At 42.4% G+C, this 16149-nt stretch overlaps 1 protein-coding gene across 2 annotated transcripts in view; it reads right to left on the bottom strand.

Moving 5' to 3' along the window:
* OTOA (otoancorin) overlaps positions 1-16149 on the bottom strand; it is a 187691-nt gene that overhangs the window by 53091 nt on the left and 118451 nt on the right. For both annotated transcript variants that reach the window (XM_077449009.1, XM_077449010.1), the window contains 2 exons: positions 14693-14801; positions 1378-1451 (listed from right to left, as the gene is read on the bottom strand). In XM_077449009.1, coding sequence (XP_077305135.1) covers positions 1378-1451; positions 14693-14801 — 183 coding nt within the window. The remainder of the gene's footprint in view (positions 1-1377; positions 1452-14692; positions 14802-16149) is intronic.

The following is a 16149-nucleotide window of genomic DNA, read 5'->3' as shown; positions in this document are numbered from 1 at the left end:
TTTTCCTTTTTTGATAAAGGTTTAACATAAATGAATAAAAGCTAACCATTGTAATCACCCCTGTCAGTATTACATGGTTTGTCTCAACCTTGTAACTGCTACTTTTGTTAGACAACTTATGCTGGCCATACACTATACCAAAAAATCGGCCAAACCCATTTTAGAAAAACGGTCGTCCGCGAGTGTAAATAATTGTGCCAACATGTATGACCGATAAACCGTTCAGTGGACATAAATGAATGCATTTTTTGTTAGTTTGACAGTTCGGACGGGAAACACATTAACCTTTCAATTTATCGCTCGTTCACAGAAAATTTGCAAACTTGTCCTTCGTTTTTTCGGCTCAAAAACATCCCAACAATTATCTATTTTATGCCCATTAACTGGCCGAAAAACGAACAAACTGTCTAAATGACCGAATTTCGGCTGATTTTTCATATAGTGTATGGCCAGCATTAGTTACAAGAAGATGGGGAAAAAAACAGACTTACTGGTTGGGAAAAATAATGGAAACAAAAGTCTAAAAAAACAGAAACTAATGCAGTCACAACATCAAAGAATCAGAAACTGAAATATAGTTTTTTTTTTGCTTTTGGGTTTATTACTACTTCAAGCACACAGCGGGGTCTAAAATAAAAACAGATTGGCCATTTTTATGGAAATTTTACATTTCTGTGTTCAAGTGTGATTTTTTTTTTTTACAGGTTGGTAAAAATAATTGAATCAAAAGTCTAAAAAAACAAAAACGAATGCATTCACCACATCAAAGAATTAGAACCTGAAATATAGGGTTTTTTTTTTTGCTTTTGGGTTTATTACTACTTTAACCACACAGTGGGGTCTAAAATAAAAACAGATTGCCCATTTTTATGGAAATTTTAAATTTCTGTGTTCAGGTGTGATTTTTTTACTTTGCTTCTCATCTCTCTTGGCTGTCAGTCATTTAATAATGGTAAATTATACTGATGCCAATGAATAATTGGACAAGATGATTCTTTCGTTAACAGCTCAGAAGAGGATGTTTAATCAGTTTAATGAAGAAAGACACCTGCCCATTATGGGCCTTATTAGGCAATCCATAATAGATGGCATAGCCCTACAATCATAGTACAGCTTCATCTCATATATATATATATATACTTTTCGATAACCAGCCTTATTACTCAGTTCAGCTCTTCGGGCAACACTGCAGCATACTGCATGACCCAGGTGATGGCAACGTGATTAGTTTCTCCTCATTGCAATGATGATCAAAGAAACGGAATGGTTTTTGCCTAGGGATGAACAAAGTGATGCTTCCTGTCTCTTCATTTGCATAAGCTGCAATGTGCTATTACAAAATAACATTTTTTAAACTCTTTGAAGTTGAAAACTCACGGAAGTACAGCTAGCAGGAACGGGGGAATGTCTGCTTTGGAAACCCTCCAGTATTTCCAGGCCAGACAATGAATCTGAAAAGTCAGACAAAACGTAAGCTGTAAAAAACATATGCATGAAATTAACATACTGTATACAAGCATTTTAAAGAAAGCCCTGACAAATATTCCTGTATTCACTTTGTGCTGCCAATTTAACATTTAAACAACATTAATATTTTACATTAATTTTCTCCTTTTTTTCATCTTGGCTTTGTCACATTTTCAAGATAATGTTTCATATGCAGCATTTGCCACCACTAGAGGGCATACCAATAATAACCAAGCATCCTTGCTGAACAGTTAGTGTAAGAACAAATGTAATTAAACCACCTACATACAGCGATAAAATATACCTGTTATAAGAAAAGTGAATGAAAGTTGCCCTCCTTAAAATGCCAGTTTATGCCTTACTTTAATACTTTTGAGTCACACCCGAAACAAGCATGTTATAAACAATTCCTAGAAAAAAAGTAAACATTTTCTGAACCTTTTCCAATGTCAGTCAGTCAATCAGCATTGAAATCAAAGAATCTGCCTGACAACCGGGGAACAAATGTTCTCAAAAGGAAAAGTCCAGTCCATATGTTTGTCTCATGACAGGTGTACTTTAGTGACAACTGTTAGTACCTGTTAAAAACAGCCAGTGAATTCCTAAGCTATTAAAATCTTTGCAGATGTAGTAAAGTTAGAAAATGTGCATAACTTACCTTATCAGCTGCTTTATGGTAGGTTCTGCACTACAACCTATTTCACATCCTCCTAGGTGGGATTCCATAAAGTCCCTAAAAACGCCCAATGTAACATACAAATTGGCACCTCCTGGTAATAAAGACTGAGCAGGATTCTTTTCATGGCCTAATTTTTTATTCTTGCTAGAGTGTACCTTTTATATATGTTAACTGAATATCATCCAATTTGTAAAGGTTCAAACCTCTACATGGTATCCATATTCCTTTCAATTCAAATTCTAAGGACAGGGACATCTACTCACTCAGAAATGAGATAGCAGTAGTTAATGCAAATTTGTAGTGCTACCTTTTCCTGTACAAGACATAACAGTAAACACAGCAGGTATAACTAAGTTTCTTTTCAAAATTTTGCCAGACTAAAATTACCCATTTACAGAGTTCAATTGCTGAAGCTCAAATTCACATACCACTAAATGAGTCAGAGCAATGACTCATCTCTCTCCTTCCTGCAGTGTTCAGATGTCAGTACCCAGTTTCAATTAGAAGGAGAAAGCCTAAAGGCAAACAGCTTCTGCCGTGCCCTCATATTGGAAAATGCTCTGTGAATTTTGTTTCATTGGTACAGCTTGTATAGAATGTGTTAATGTAAAACAAATATTATTTTATATCGGATTGGCATCAACCAAGATGCCATATATATATATACTGTATATAAATGTGTGTGTGTGTGTGTGTGTGTGTATGGCGCTGTAAAAAAGTATTGCCGCCTTCCTGACTTTTTTTTTGCATATTTCTCACACTTAAATTATTCATCAAACATATTTTATTACAAAAAGATAACCCGCATAAGTCCAAGATGCAGTTTTTAAATTATTATATCATTTATTAAGGGAAAAAAGCTGTTCAAAACCTGCCTGGCCCTACGTGAAAAAGTAATTGCCCCCTTCCATGCTGAAACTTGAATGAACTGTGATTAACCACAATTTTTTGGAAAGCTGAGTTAAAATTCACTTGCCACACCGGGGGCCTTATTACTACCAGACCTGTTGACTCAAGAAATCACATAAATAGTATCTGTCTGACAAAGTGAAGCACGCTAACAGATCACAAAAAGCCACACATCATGCCACAATCTAAAAAGAATGCAAGAACATATTAGAAACAAAGTAATGTACATGTATCAGTCTAGGAAGGGTTTCAAAGCCATTTCTAAGGCTTTGGAACTCCAGTTGAACTACGGAATTGAGATAACTTCCCAGGAGTGGCCGGCCTCCAAAAATGACTCCAAGAGCATGACGATGACTCATCCAAGAGGTCATAAAAGAACCCAGAGCAACATCTAATGACCTACAGATCTCACCTGCCTCAGATAAGATCAGTGTTCATGATTCAACAATAAGAAAGAGACTTGGCAAAAATGGCATCCATGGGAGAGTTCCAAGGCCAAAGCCACTGCTGACCAAAAAGAACACAAGGGCTCATGTCACATTTACCAAAAAGCATCTTGATTATCCCAGGACTTTTAGACAAATATTCTGTGGACTGATGAGACAAAAAATTAACTTTTTGGAAGGTGTGTGTCCTGTTACATCTGGCATAAAAATAATATAGCATTTCATAACAAGAACATCATACCAATAGTCAGACATGCTTGTGGTAATGTGATGGTCTGGGGCTGCTTTGCAGCTTCAGTACCTGGATGACATACCATAATTGATGGAACCATGAATTCTGAGCTCTGCCAGAAAATCCTAAAGAAAAATGTCCAGCCATGAGTTTGTGACCTCAAGCTCAAGTGCACTTGGGTTATACAGCAGGACAATGATCCGAAATACAACAGCAAGTCCACCTCCAAATGGTTCAAACAAAGCAAAATGTAGGTTTTGGAGTGGCGTAGTCAAAGCCTGTACATAAATCCAATTGAGATGCTGCATCATTACTAGGGATGAGCTTTTCGAACGTTTGGGCCGTTCGCGTCAAAATTCGTATGGCGCGCGCGGACCACAATGCACTGCGGTGGCGCAGTGCATTGCTGGCTCATGATTGGCCAAGCATGCACTGTGACCCCGCATGCTTGGCCAATCGTAGCGCCAGCAGCGAGGAGAGCCATGATTGGCCACAGGCATCCTGCCTGTGGCCAATCATAGCTCAGGCTGTGTAGTGCACGCCCCACGCTATATAAGGCCGCCTTTGAGGCGGCCTCGTGTAGTGTGTTAGCATCTGAAGCAGTGGGTGTTCTGTGTACCTTCAACACAGTACACACCGATCGTTTTTGGCTGATTTCCTATCTTGCTGCTGTGTAGTGGTTGTTGTCTGTGCCCTGACCGCAGTATACACCACTATATTCACCTCACCTATATAGCTAGTGATTTAGCTTTAACCACTTAACAACTGCCCATTGCCGATTAACGGCTTCAGGGCGGTTGTTTAACTCTGAGAGGCCGTTAAATAACGGCCTCCCAGAATTCTGCTCTCGCGCGCCCCCTGGGGCGCGCACTCGAGAGCATCCGTGACCGCCGGGTCCACAGGATCGCGGCCGTCGCGGCCGTTTACCACGTGATCGCTCCGTCAAATGACGGAGTGATCACTTGTAAACAAACCGGCGTCATGTTATGACGCCGGTTCCTCCCTCCCCTCTCTGTACCGATCGGTACAGCGGAGGGGAGAGAGATCGGTGTCAGCAGCGATGTGGGCTGCATCTGCAGTGCCCACATCGCTGCTCACCGAATTTACCCCTCAATTCCCTGCCAATACTCTGCAATACCAGTGCATACTCTGCAGTACCCTGCCATTACTCTGCAGTACCTCGCCATTACTCTGCAGTACCCCGCCATTACTCTGCAGTGCAGTACCCTGCCATTACTCTGCAGTACCCTGCCATTACTCTGCAGTACCCCCCATTACTCTGCAGTACCCTGCCATTACTCTGCAGTACCCCCATTACTCTGCAGTACCCCCCAATACTCTGCAGTACCCGCCATTACTCTGCAGTACCCGCCATTACTCTGCAGTACCCCGCCATTACTCTGCAGTGCAGTACCCTGCCATTACTCTGCAGTACCCTGCCATTACTCTGCAGTACCCCCCATTACTCTGCAGTAACCCCCATTACTCTGCAGTACCCTGCCATTACTCTGGAGTACCCCCCAATACTCTGCAGTACCCTGCTATTACTCTGTAGTACCCCGCCAATACCCCGCCAATACTCTGCAATACCCTGCCATAAATTGCCATACCCAGCCATACTCGGAGATACCCAGCCATACTCGGTGATACCCTGAAATACCCAGCCATAGACGCCCCCCACCCCTCACCACCCTCCGGTGCTTCTACCAACTCGCCAGTACGATCAAAGCCAGAATCTTTTTTTTTTTTTATTTCAGGCTTCCCAGCCTAGAGGTGAGATGTGGGGTCATATTGACCCCCAGATTTCACTGTAAAGAGGACCTGTCACCCCATATTCCTATTACAAGGGATGTTTACATTCCTTGTAATAGGAATAAAAGTGATCAAAAATATATTTTTGGGGAAAAAAATGTCAAACTAAAATAAATAAAGTAAAATGAACAATAAAAAAAAAAAAAATTTTTTTAAAGCGCCCATGTCCCCATGTGCTCGCATGCAGAAGCGAACGCATGCGTAAACCCCGCCCACATATGAAAACAGTGTTCAAACCACACATGTGAGGTATCGCCGAGAACGTTAGAGCGAGAGCAATAATTCTAGTCCTAGACCTCCTCTGCAACTCAAAACATGTAACCAGTAAAAAAAATTTTATGCGTCGCCTATGGGGATTTTTTAAGTAGCAACGTTTGGCGCCATTCCACGGGCATGTGCAATTTTGAAGAGTGACATGTTTGATATCTATTTACTCAGCATAACTTCATCTTTCACTTTATGCAAACATTGGGCTAACTTTACTGTTTTTTTTGTTTGTTTTTTAAGCACAAAACTGTTTTTTCCCCCCAAAAAATGCATTTGAAAAATTGCTGTGCAAATACCGTGTGAGATAAAAATTTGCAACGACCACCATTGTATTCTCCAGGGTCTTTTGGTATGCATATGCTGTGTGTGTGAAATAACCTGATAATATGACAATTTTGTGGAAAAAAAAAAAAAAAAGGAAATAGGCCGTCAGTACTTCAGGTGTGATCAATTTTCAGATATTGGCACCATAGCTTGTGGACTCTATAACTTTCACAAAGACCAAATAATATCCACCAATTTGTACTTATTTTTACCAAAGATATGTAGTAGTATGAATTTTGGCCAAAATTTATGAAGAAAAAATTACTAATCTGCTAAATTTTATAACAAAAACGAAGAAAAATTAATTTTTTCGCCGAATTTTCGGTCTTTTTTCTTTTATAGCACAAAAAATAAAAAACTGAGAGGTGATTAAATACCACCAAAAGAAAGCTCTATTTGTGTGAAAAAAAGGACAAACATTTCCTATAGGTCCAGTGTTGCATGACTGAGTAATTGTCATTCAAAATGTGAGGGCACCGAAAGCTGAAAATTGGTCTGGTTATTAAGGGTGTTTAAGTGCCCAGTGGTCAAGTGGTTAATAATAGAGCTTGCAGTCAGTAGTGTTAGGAGATAGTGCGTGCTGTCTGCGTGCTCTGTACCCAGTACATACCGCTATAATATAGGGCAGGCCCCTACTTTCAAACATCCAACTTACAAACATCTCCTACTTGCAAACGCAAGGAGACAGCAGCAAGTGAGATGAAAAAAGATGGACGACAAAACAAATTATACAGGGGTGATAACCCTTCCCTATGTTTTCCAAAAAGCTTAAAAATAGTTTGTTTGACTGGAGCTACACTTTAAAAATGTACCGGTTGAAAATTACAAACAGATTAAACTTAACACAACAAACCTACACAGTCCCTGTCTTGTTTGCACCGCCTGTATACTGCTGTTCTGAGTATATAGGGCCTGGGGGCCACACGCATTTCCTTTTTTTAATATGGGTACGGGGTTCCCCTTAATATGCGTACAAGACCCAAATAGGCTGGTAATGGGCAGGGAGGGCTACCCATGCCATTTTTCTCAATGATTTTCAACCATATTGCAGGAACCAGATATAACATTAAAACCGCAAGCAGTTTTAAATGGTGTTATTTCCGTTTAATGTCATTTTGTGCAGGGACTGTTCCAAACACGGGAAACACGTGGCACTTCACAGGCATACTACAGACACCCCCCAGGCACCATATTTAAAGGAATATTTCACCTTTTTTTTCACTTTAATCATCATTAAAATCAGTGCTCCCGCCAAAACGGCAGTTTTTAAAACTTTTTTTTGCAGTGACCCATGTCCCCTGAGGCAGGAGGCAGGTCCCCAAACCCTTTTTAGGACACTATCTTGCATATTAGCCGTTAAAATTAGCACTTTCCATTTCGAACGTTCGAGTCCCATAGACTTCAATGGGGTTCGACCGTTCGTAACGAACGCGGGGGTCGTTCGCAAGTTCTGGTGCGAACCGAACCGGGGGGTGTTCGGCTCATCCCTAATCATGACCTTACACAGGCTGTTTATGCTGGAAAACCCTCCAATGTGGCTGAATTAAAACCAGGGCTTTTTTTCAGCTGGAACTTGGTGGAACTCAGTTCCGACCACCTCTGGCTCAGGCCTCTTGTTCCCTTCTCACCAGTCACCACTATCACTTGTAAAAAAAAGAAGTCTCGCTTTTTATCAATGACGGCTTATTTCCCAACAGCTCCCACATATCTGATCTCCTGAGCAGCTCCTGAGTGCAGGATGGGGACAAGGGAGATGAAGGTGCCCGGGGTGCAGTGCAGAATCCAAAACCCCTACTGAATGATCTCTCTGCAAGTGACAGAGGCAGAGCCACTTACAGTGTGCGGGAAAGGTACTAGAGCCAGCTGTGTGCTTCAACTTAATACAGCAATACAAGTAAGACATGTGGAAGATGATGGAGCTTCTAAGGAGGGAGGGAGAAGATGGGGGCAGTGGAAGGGGGGTTGCATGCAGAGGCCAGAGCTGAAGAGGGGTGAAAGTGATATGTGGATGGGGGATGCAGACGTAAGTAGCCTTGGAAGAAGGTTAAGTGCATCCCTGAACTCTGCACTCTGGATGCAGAGCACCGCTTAATTCTATACAACGTACGTAACACACCCCTGAACTCTGCACTCTTTGTGTAAACACCCCCAAACTTAGCACTCTGTACATAATGCACTTCTGGTATTTAATGACCCTTTAAGACCCTTCCACTATAAATGAAATTTGACCACACCATTTGATGGAGGTTGGATGGATGGTTTGGAGGGTGTGTGCATGGGGGGAGGGGGTTGGAGGGTCATGGTTGGTTTCTTGCATCTATTTTCTGAAAAAAAGCCCTGATTAAAATAATTCTGCAAAAAAGAGTGGGTCAAAATTGCTCCACAGGTGTCAATCTCGCCAATGGAGGCGGCGACATTGACTTCCTTCGCTAGTCCCGTCATAGTCAGGCGGATTGTCCGGCAGACTAGTCTGGTCTTGTGTGGGCGTGTGGGCAAGTCCGCTCATTCAGAAAGTCCAGCGGACCTCCACTGAAAGTCCGGCGGATTGTCCGCCAGATAGTCTGATCGTGGGTACGTGGCATAACAGTTACTGCTAACCATAACATTTTAACCCTATGCCTTCACCGTAACCCTAGCTTTTAACCCTAACATTTAACCGTAACCCTAGCCTTTAACCCTAGCCCTTAAACCTAATATTTAACCCTAACCCCTAACTCTAACCTTAGCATTTAACCCTAACCCTTAACCCTAACCTTAACATTTAGCCCCAATCCTAACCCTTGCATTTAACTTTAGCCCTTAACCATAACATTTAAACTTAACTCTAGCCCTTAACCCTAACCCTAACATTTACCTGTGACCCCAGCCTTTAACCCTAGCCCTTAACCCTAACATTTAACCTTAACCCTAACCTTAACATTTAGCTCTAACCCTCGCCTTAACCCTAACCTTAACATTTAGCCTTAACCCTAACATTTAACCCTAGCCCTTAATCTGGATTCCCCACTGACAGTTCAATGTAAACAAAAAAATTCTGGCTTTGTGTTGGTCCCCCCACCCCCCCCCCCCCCAACCCATACCAGGCCCTTCAGATCTAGTACAGATTTTAAGAGGAACCCACCAAAATAAAAATAAAAAACAACATGGGGTCCCCCCTTAAATCCATAACAGACCCTTATATATGGATTATAAGGGGAACCCCACGCTAAAATAAAATAATTAGGGCTGTTACTGATTAAAATTTTCGTGTTCGATTAATCGATTTTTTTTAATCGATTAATCGACTAATTTCAATTAATTATAAAACACATACTCTGCATTAGTCAGTGGTAAATGTGGTATACACTATATACAATCACCCGACACTAGTTAGTTTCCACAATCAATGACTTACCTTCACAGTTCACACAAATACGCTTTAAATTCAAACTGTAGCACTGACGTGAGTAATTTTTTTTTACACAGTAGCGTGACAATCCCCCCACCTCCGGTCTAACTAATCACTCTCACCTTATGGCATGGATCCCTGTGCAAACAGGTGGTCATGCAAGCGGGTATCAAAAGGGTTAACATGGACCAAAAACGTCTCTCACATCTCCTTAGATCTCAGCAAGGACGCCAGGTCATGGGTAGAAAGAAAATATCTAAGTGCTCACCGCTTAAGTATAAGATTAAATTTTTGTGTTCAAACACAAACTACTCATATAAAGATGATAAAAACACAGCATGTAAAGCCGACAATCGTGTTAGTTCCGTAGGGCAGCAGCGGGTGACATCATGGGTAGCTCCTCCCCATACGCATTACCGTCAATCAGAACTTCAACGTCACCGGACTCCTCCCCCCTTCCCTTCCTTAGCAGGCGGAGGCACTTGGGGAAGGGGGGAGGAGTCCAGTGACGTTGATGTCCATGACGTCACCGGATCTCCAACAGAACTCCCTGAAGACCCAGAAGCCGGCAGAGAGGTGAGTACCAATCAAAAGAATTTTGATCGATCAAAAAAATGAATGATTAATTGAGGAATTAATCTTTAATTTCCACAGCCCTAAAAATAATGTATGGGGTATTCCCCAAAATCCCCACCAGACTCTTATTTGAGCTTGCAGCCTGGCAGGCCAGGAAAGGGGGGGGAAATCAACATGGGGGAGGTGCTTTGGATAAGTCACCCCACCGGGCCCAGGTTGTGGGGATAAGGCCCTTGTTCTTATCAACATGGGACAAGCTGCTTAAAGGGGACCCCCTACCCCAAACCACCCCTCCCCCCATGTTGAGGGCATTTGGCCTGGTATGGTTCAGGAGGGAGGAACACTCCCCCCCTTTCTTGGCCTGTCAGGATGCATGCTCAGATAAGGGCTTGGCATGGATTTGGGGGGACCCCACCCCATTTATTTATTTTAATTTTGGTGTGGAGTTCCTTTTAAAATCTGAATTAGACCTGAAGGGCCTGCTATGGATTGTGTTTTTTTTTTTTTTGAATGCTGGCATTCTTTTTTTACATTCAGCTGTTAGTAGGGAATCCCACTGAAAGATGTTGAGCCATCGGTTGTCAACCCGCTCCTTGATCATAAGCTGCATCCAAGTTGCATCCATCCAAAGTAGCATCAAAGTTGTGACAAGTGTGAATGGAGCCTTTCCTATTAGCAAAAACAAAAACGCATCACAAACGCCTGTTCAAACATGCAAAACGTCTGGAAAAATGCATCCATTTACAACCTACATGTCATGAAAAGGTCCATCCGTTGGTGGCGCTGTTGATCTTTTGGATTGCAGTACCAGTGTCCACCAGCGGGTGTCTTCTAACACCCAGGGCCTGTAATAAGAGGACCTACCTCCTGGTGGCACTATTGGATCCCTGGACTGTAGTACCAGCGCCCACCAACGGGTGTACTCCGGCAGTGTGGAGCAGACAGCACCTGCTGCGATCAGCTGTTACGTGAGGGTAATCAGTAGTCTTATAAATACCCAGCAAGCCCTAACATGCTTGTCTCAGTATCACACTCTCTCCTTTGAACCTGAACCTTTGAACCTTTGAACCTTTGAACCTTTGAACCTTTGAACCTTTGAACCTTTGAACCTTTGAACCTTTGAACCTTTGAACCTTTGAACATTTGAACCGGAACCTGAACCTGGACTTTGTATTTACCTGACCTGTTCCTTCCTGATTCTGAGCCCATCCTGGACCTGTCCCTCTTGTCTCCTGCTACCTTGATCCCTGCTCTGCAGCCCATCCATCCGTCCTTACACTTCTACTGATTCCCCGGGGTTTGACCTTGGCCTGGCTTTCGTTGACGTCTCTGGTAGTTCCCATTTATTGTGTGTGTGTGTATATATATATATATATATATATATATATATATATATATATATATATATATATATATATATATATATTACTTGTTGTGGTTGGTAGTGCACTGTTTGTTTTCATTTTCCTTTTTATTTATAATAAACACGTTGTTATTTCATTCACATGCGTTTGGGTTCCCTCTGTGCAGTCCACACAGTCTGGTCTAATCACTCCCTGACACTACATATGTAGATGTGAACCTAGACTAAGTTGTACAACCTGCTTATTTGCTGGACAAGGAATCCGCATTTCATTTTCCAATGAGCAGACATGAAACACATGTGTTGTTGTCATGTTTTATAAGAAACGATCAGAGGCCATCAAAAAAGGAATAAAACAATCATACATCTGCTGACAAGTAAGAAAGGCCATTTATATGTATTTCAAATGTGTACTTAGCAGTGTGCTAAGTTCTACGTTCTTCAGTTTCCCCCAAGTTTAAATTTACTCAAGCCCATTTAAAAAGAAGTGGTATGGCCCTACCACAACCATATAGCTGCTTTAAAAAACAAAAAAAGTTGTGCATATTTGTAAAGAATAGATATGTGCTTTACAAATGTGCATTGTGCTACATTAGCTTTGTACGTCTGAAGCCAGCACAACATGCTCTCCTCCAATCACATTGTTTTCTTTGTTGCAGTAAGCTAAGAGAACTCTGCAAGCCCCACCGGCTCAATGCTGTGGCAAGCATTTTATGAAACAACTGCAATACTGCACTTTGTAGCAAAGAGCAAATAATATCTGATCTCCATTATAACTCAGCCCCTAAGTGGCTTACATTTTTCTCTTTGCATTCATATTGTGCAACTGGTTGCCTGCTCACAAAATACATGTAGTTGGGGGTAACTCTATTTTCTAAGTGGCCATAAATCTGAGTCTGTTAAAATGATAGGCCATATGTTTACTAGTTTGAACATCCACAGGGGCAGTACAACATTCAGTATTGTACTGCCTGTCACAACAGGTCGTGGTCTTGTCTAGACATACTGTGAAAAATGTACAGAATTATGTTAATCATGTTAGGGTAGAGTGGGGAAGGGCTAGCAGCTCTGTTATTGCCATCAGGATTTGAGGGAACATCTTCCCAATAGAAATACAATCAAGACATTGATGCTAACAAAGCCCAGTTTTAGTACAGAGGACTGCACGGTGACAACCATACTTATCAATTATTTTATGGTCATTAGAGGAACAAGAAATGAAGGACTTGCCTGACAAAGGGGCCCTGTGTGGCTGTAAAAAGTTGCTGTATATTTACCATGTGACCATGAAATAAAGCTTTGGACCCTTTTGAGGAACCCTTATGCCCCGTACACACGAGAGGACTTATGTCCGACAGACTTCCAAAGGAGTTCCGCCGGAATTCCGCCGGAGTTCTGACAGACTTTTCGGCCGAACGGACTTGGCCACACACGATCACACTAAACTCCGACGGATTCGAACGTGATGACGTACGACCCGACTCGAATAAGGAAGTTCATAGCCAGTAGCCAATAGCTGCCCTAGCGTCGGTTTTAGTCCGTCGGAGTAGCATACACACGAGCGGATTTTTCGAAGGGGACCGGGTCCGGCGGAGTTCCGTCGGGAAAATTTGAAGCATGCTTCATTTCTAAAGTCCGTCAGACTTTTGCGAAGCTAAAGTCCGTTGCAGCCCACACACGATCGGATAGTCTGACGGACTCGGTCTGACGGACTTTGGATGTTGAAAAGTCCGCTCGTGTGTACGGGGCATTAGTGTGCTGATGACATTTCTTTACTTTGAGTATCTACGGCTTCCAGCCTATGGTCATTACAGCACCCAGCATCATTGAATAGCCGATTATCTTGAACGTGTGCGCAGGGAAGATTTTATTAAGAAATCAGGGAGATGCCACCCAATGCTAGAGAAACCCAAGTTGCTTGGTATATACATTTCATCCATGACCTCTGCAATGCAATCCTCTCTCTAATGTAAAGAGGTGCTGGAGGGATCGTTGTAGAGCTCTGACCTTGGAACAGTCACTGCTATGGGATGTAGCTTCCATGGCTTTAGAAGATTGATACCGGCACATGAAAGAGCCACAGGGAATGTAAAAAAATATTTCTGATACTGCATATGGTATGGTCATCTACTGAACCCTTGTTATCAAGGGTTCTAAGTTCTCGTATTGGATTTTTTATTCCTGAACAATCAGCTTCATGAGTCTCAGCCCATGTACAATACAGAAACATTTCCAAATCACCAGAAAAAGACAACCTGACTTGATATATGCTACGATTCCAAATGAGGATGACTTTTACTAAAACAATCACCGGTCATTGCAGATTGTTTATTTTATTACTGATAGGTCACTGAATGAAATAATTATTTAAGCCAGTGGTGTGAACGCTGGGTGCCTAAAAAACGCCCCGTCAATGTAAATAGCCAAGCACATTTAACAAAAATGGGGACATACATTTAACTTGTAAAAGCATGACTTTATTAAACATAATTAAAATAAATATTCTATGTGTCAAACTTCTTGAACTTATGTTATATTTGATGCACAGGTCAATAATAGCCTATGCTCATACAGATAGGTCACTTTCTGGGGTCTTCCTATTTTGATAACATGGTCATGTTTAAAATAGCACTGTGGGATGTTATATGAATGGATTTTTTGGTAGATGGCCATGTTATATCAGGAAAGAATTGCTGTATCACATCACCCAAGGTTTCCCTTATAGATTACTTTTCTGAGTTTATTAAAGTGCATAGTTTATGGACAATGGTGTGTAGACAACTCTGAATAGTTGGCAATAGATTAGGATATGTGTATATTTTTTTCTGTAAAATACAGTACAAAAGTATTTAATTGCCTGCTGGTATATCCTGTTTTATTATTTTTACGTTTCTAAAAGCAAGGGCTAACACATTTTTTACCATAACACCAATTGCAAAAAATATTTATAAAATAATAAATCTTTACACATATTTACAAAACAATTGGTGCAAAACTTTAAAATTGTTCATAATAATTTCCGAACCTTATGATCCTAGCTGATGCCTGCAGTACGATTTTTGATGACATACTGCCAAAGCAGCTACAGTATATTGCAAATAAACCAATATTTCAGAGTTGTGAACGACCAAGAATCAGTGACATAATGGCAGCATAGGATGCTATGTTCTAATATCTGAGCTACTAATCCATTTAATTAGGAAATATACTTAAGACTGGACTATGTCACCTGAAATGGAGAAAGGAACTGTAGGTTCTTCTCAATGAGCTTGAAATGGCTGGAGTCAATAATGTTGTCTATCTGTTCACAGGTAATACCCTTCACCAACTGTCCTGTACTGGAAAAAAAAAAAATTGGTAGACTCTACACCATGTGCTTTAAAGAGGGAGTGGAGGTGATAGATAGGGAGAGGAGAACAGGGTAAGAGAGACCAGGAGAAGAGGGGAGGGGACAAGAGACAAGAAGAGATTAAGGCAAGGGAGAAAAAAGAGTGGAGGGTGCAGGGGGGCGCTGGAAAACGACGGCGGAGTTACTAGACCCTGCGGGCCCGTTCCGACTAGACTTCCTGAGGACGCTCCAACTCACACATTTCCTCTCTGCGATCCCACCCCCTCGGGGAGACCCCCAGACGCTCACGGCCCTGGAGGTGCTCTGCACTGACGCGGGTGTCCTGTCGCACACACTCTCACTGACTTATAATCTTCTAAACTCTCCCTCAGCAGACTTTCTTCCTCCGGGCCTACTTAAATGGGAGAAGGAGTTAGATTGCCAATTCAACAGCACCAAGAGACAGCGTATACTCAGATTTACCCACAAATCTTCGATCTGTGCCAAGATCCAAGAAACAAATTACAAAATTATCTCACGTTGGTATAGGACCCCTTCATTACTCCATCAGCTCTACCCGAATACATCAGACCTGTGTTGGCGATGCCTCACAGACAAAGGGACCCTGCTGCATATCTTTTGGTCCTGCCCGAAACTCGCACACTTTTGGAAAGTGGTGCGGGAGACAATTCAACAATTCACGGCCCTGCCTCTCACAGACGACCCAGCTCTTTATCTCTTGCATGCCTCCGACGTACCCGACAGGAAATACCAGAAATCGATGATCCGCCACCTACTTGATGCGGCTAAAGCCTGCATACCACTCCATTGGAAATCGCCCCTCCCGCCGACCATTGACCTCTGGCTGCGTAAAGTGGAGGACATTAGGAAAATGGAGGATCTTATCCCCACAGCGCAAAATAGAGAGGAGACTTTCACTAAAACCTGGCAAGGTTGGACTGTGTTCATATACTCGGCTGAGGGCCAGGCCCTGAGACGGGTGGACACAGATGGGTGATACTGTATGCAGCACCCAAGATCCGCTGAGCCTGGGGGCCATGGAGATGGGCCCCACATCCGTAATTCAGTATGGTCATATGCGCACTCCATGATTGGGTAGCACACCTTGCTCCCCCCCTTCTTACATTCCCTCCCCCCGTTATACCCCATACTCGATTTACCCCCTTGTCTTCTCTTCGCCCCTCTGTCCTTCCCTCCCCAATGCTTCACCTATCCCCCCCCCCCTTACACTGGCAGTGGTATCGATAGGGATACCTAGTTAGTTAAAAAGAAACTGGGAAGTGGGACCACAGGACGACGTGAAATCCCGAATCCACATACTGCTGTTTATCTTCTTG

The sequence above is a fragment of the Lithobates pipiens genome, unplaced genomic scaffold (genome assembly GCF_037356315.1).
Source record: "Lithobates pipiens isolate NorthernLeopardFrog02 unplaced genomic scaffold, aLitPip1_a1.2 Scaffold_22, whole genome shotgun sequence".
NCBI classification, from domain to species: Eukaryota; Metazoa; Chordata; class Amphibia; order Anura; family Ranidae; genus Lithobates; species Lithobates pipiens.
Note: the sequence above shows the minus strand (reverse complement) of the source record. Positions and strands in the feature narration are given on the sequence as shown.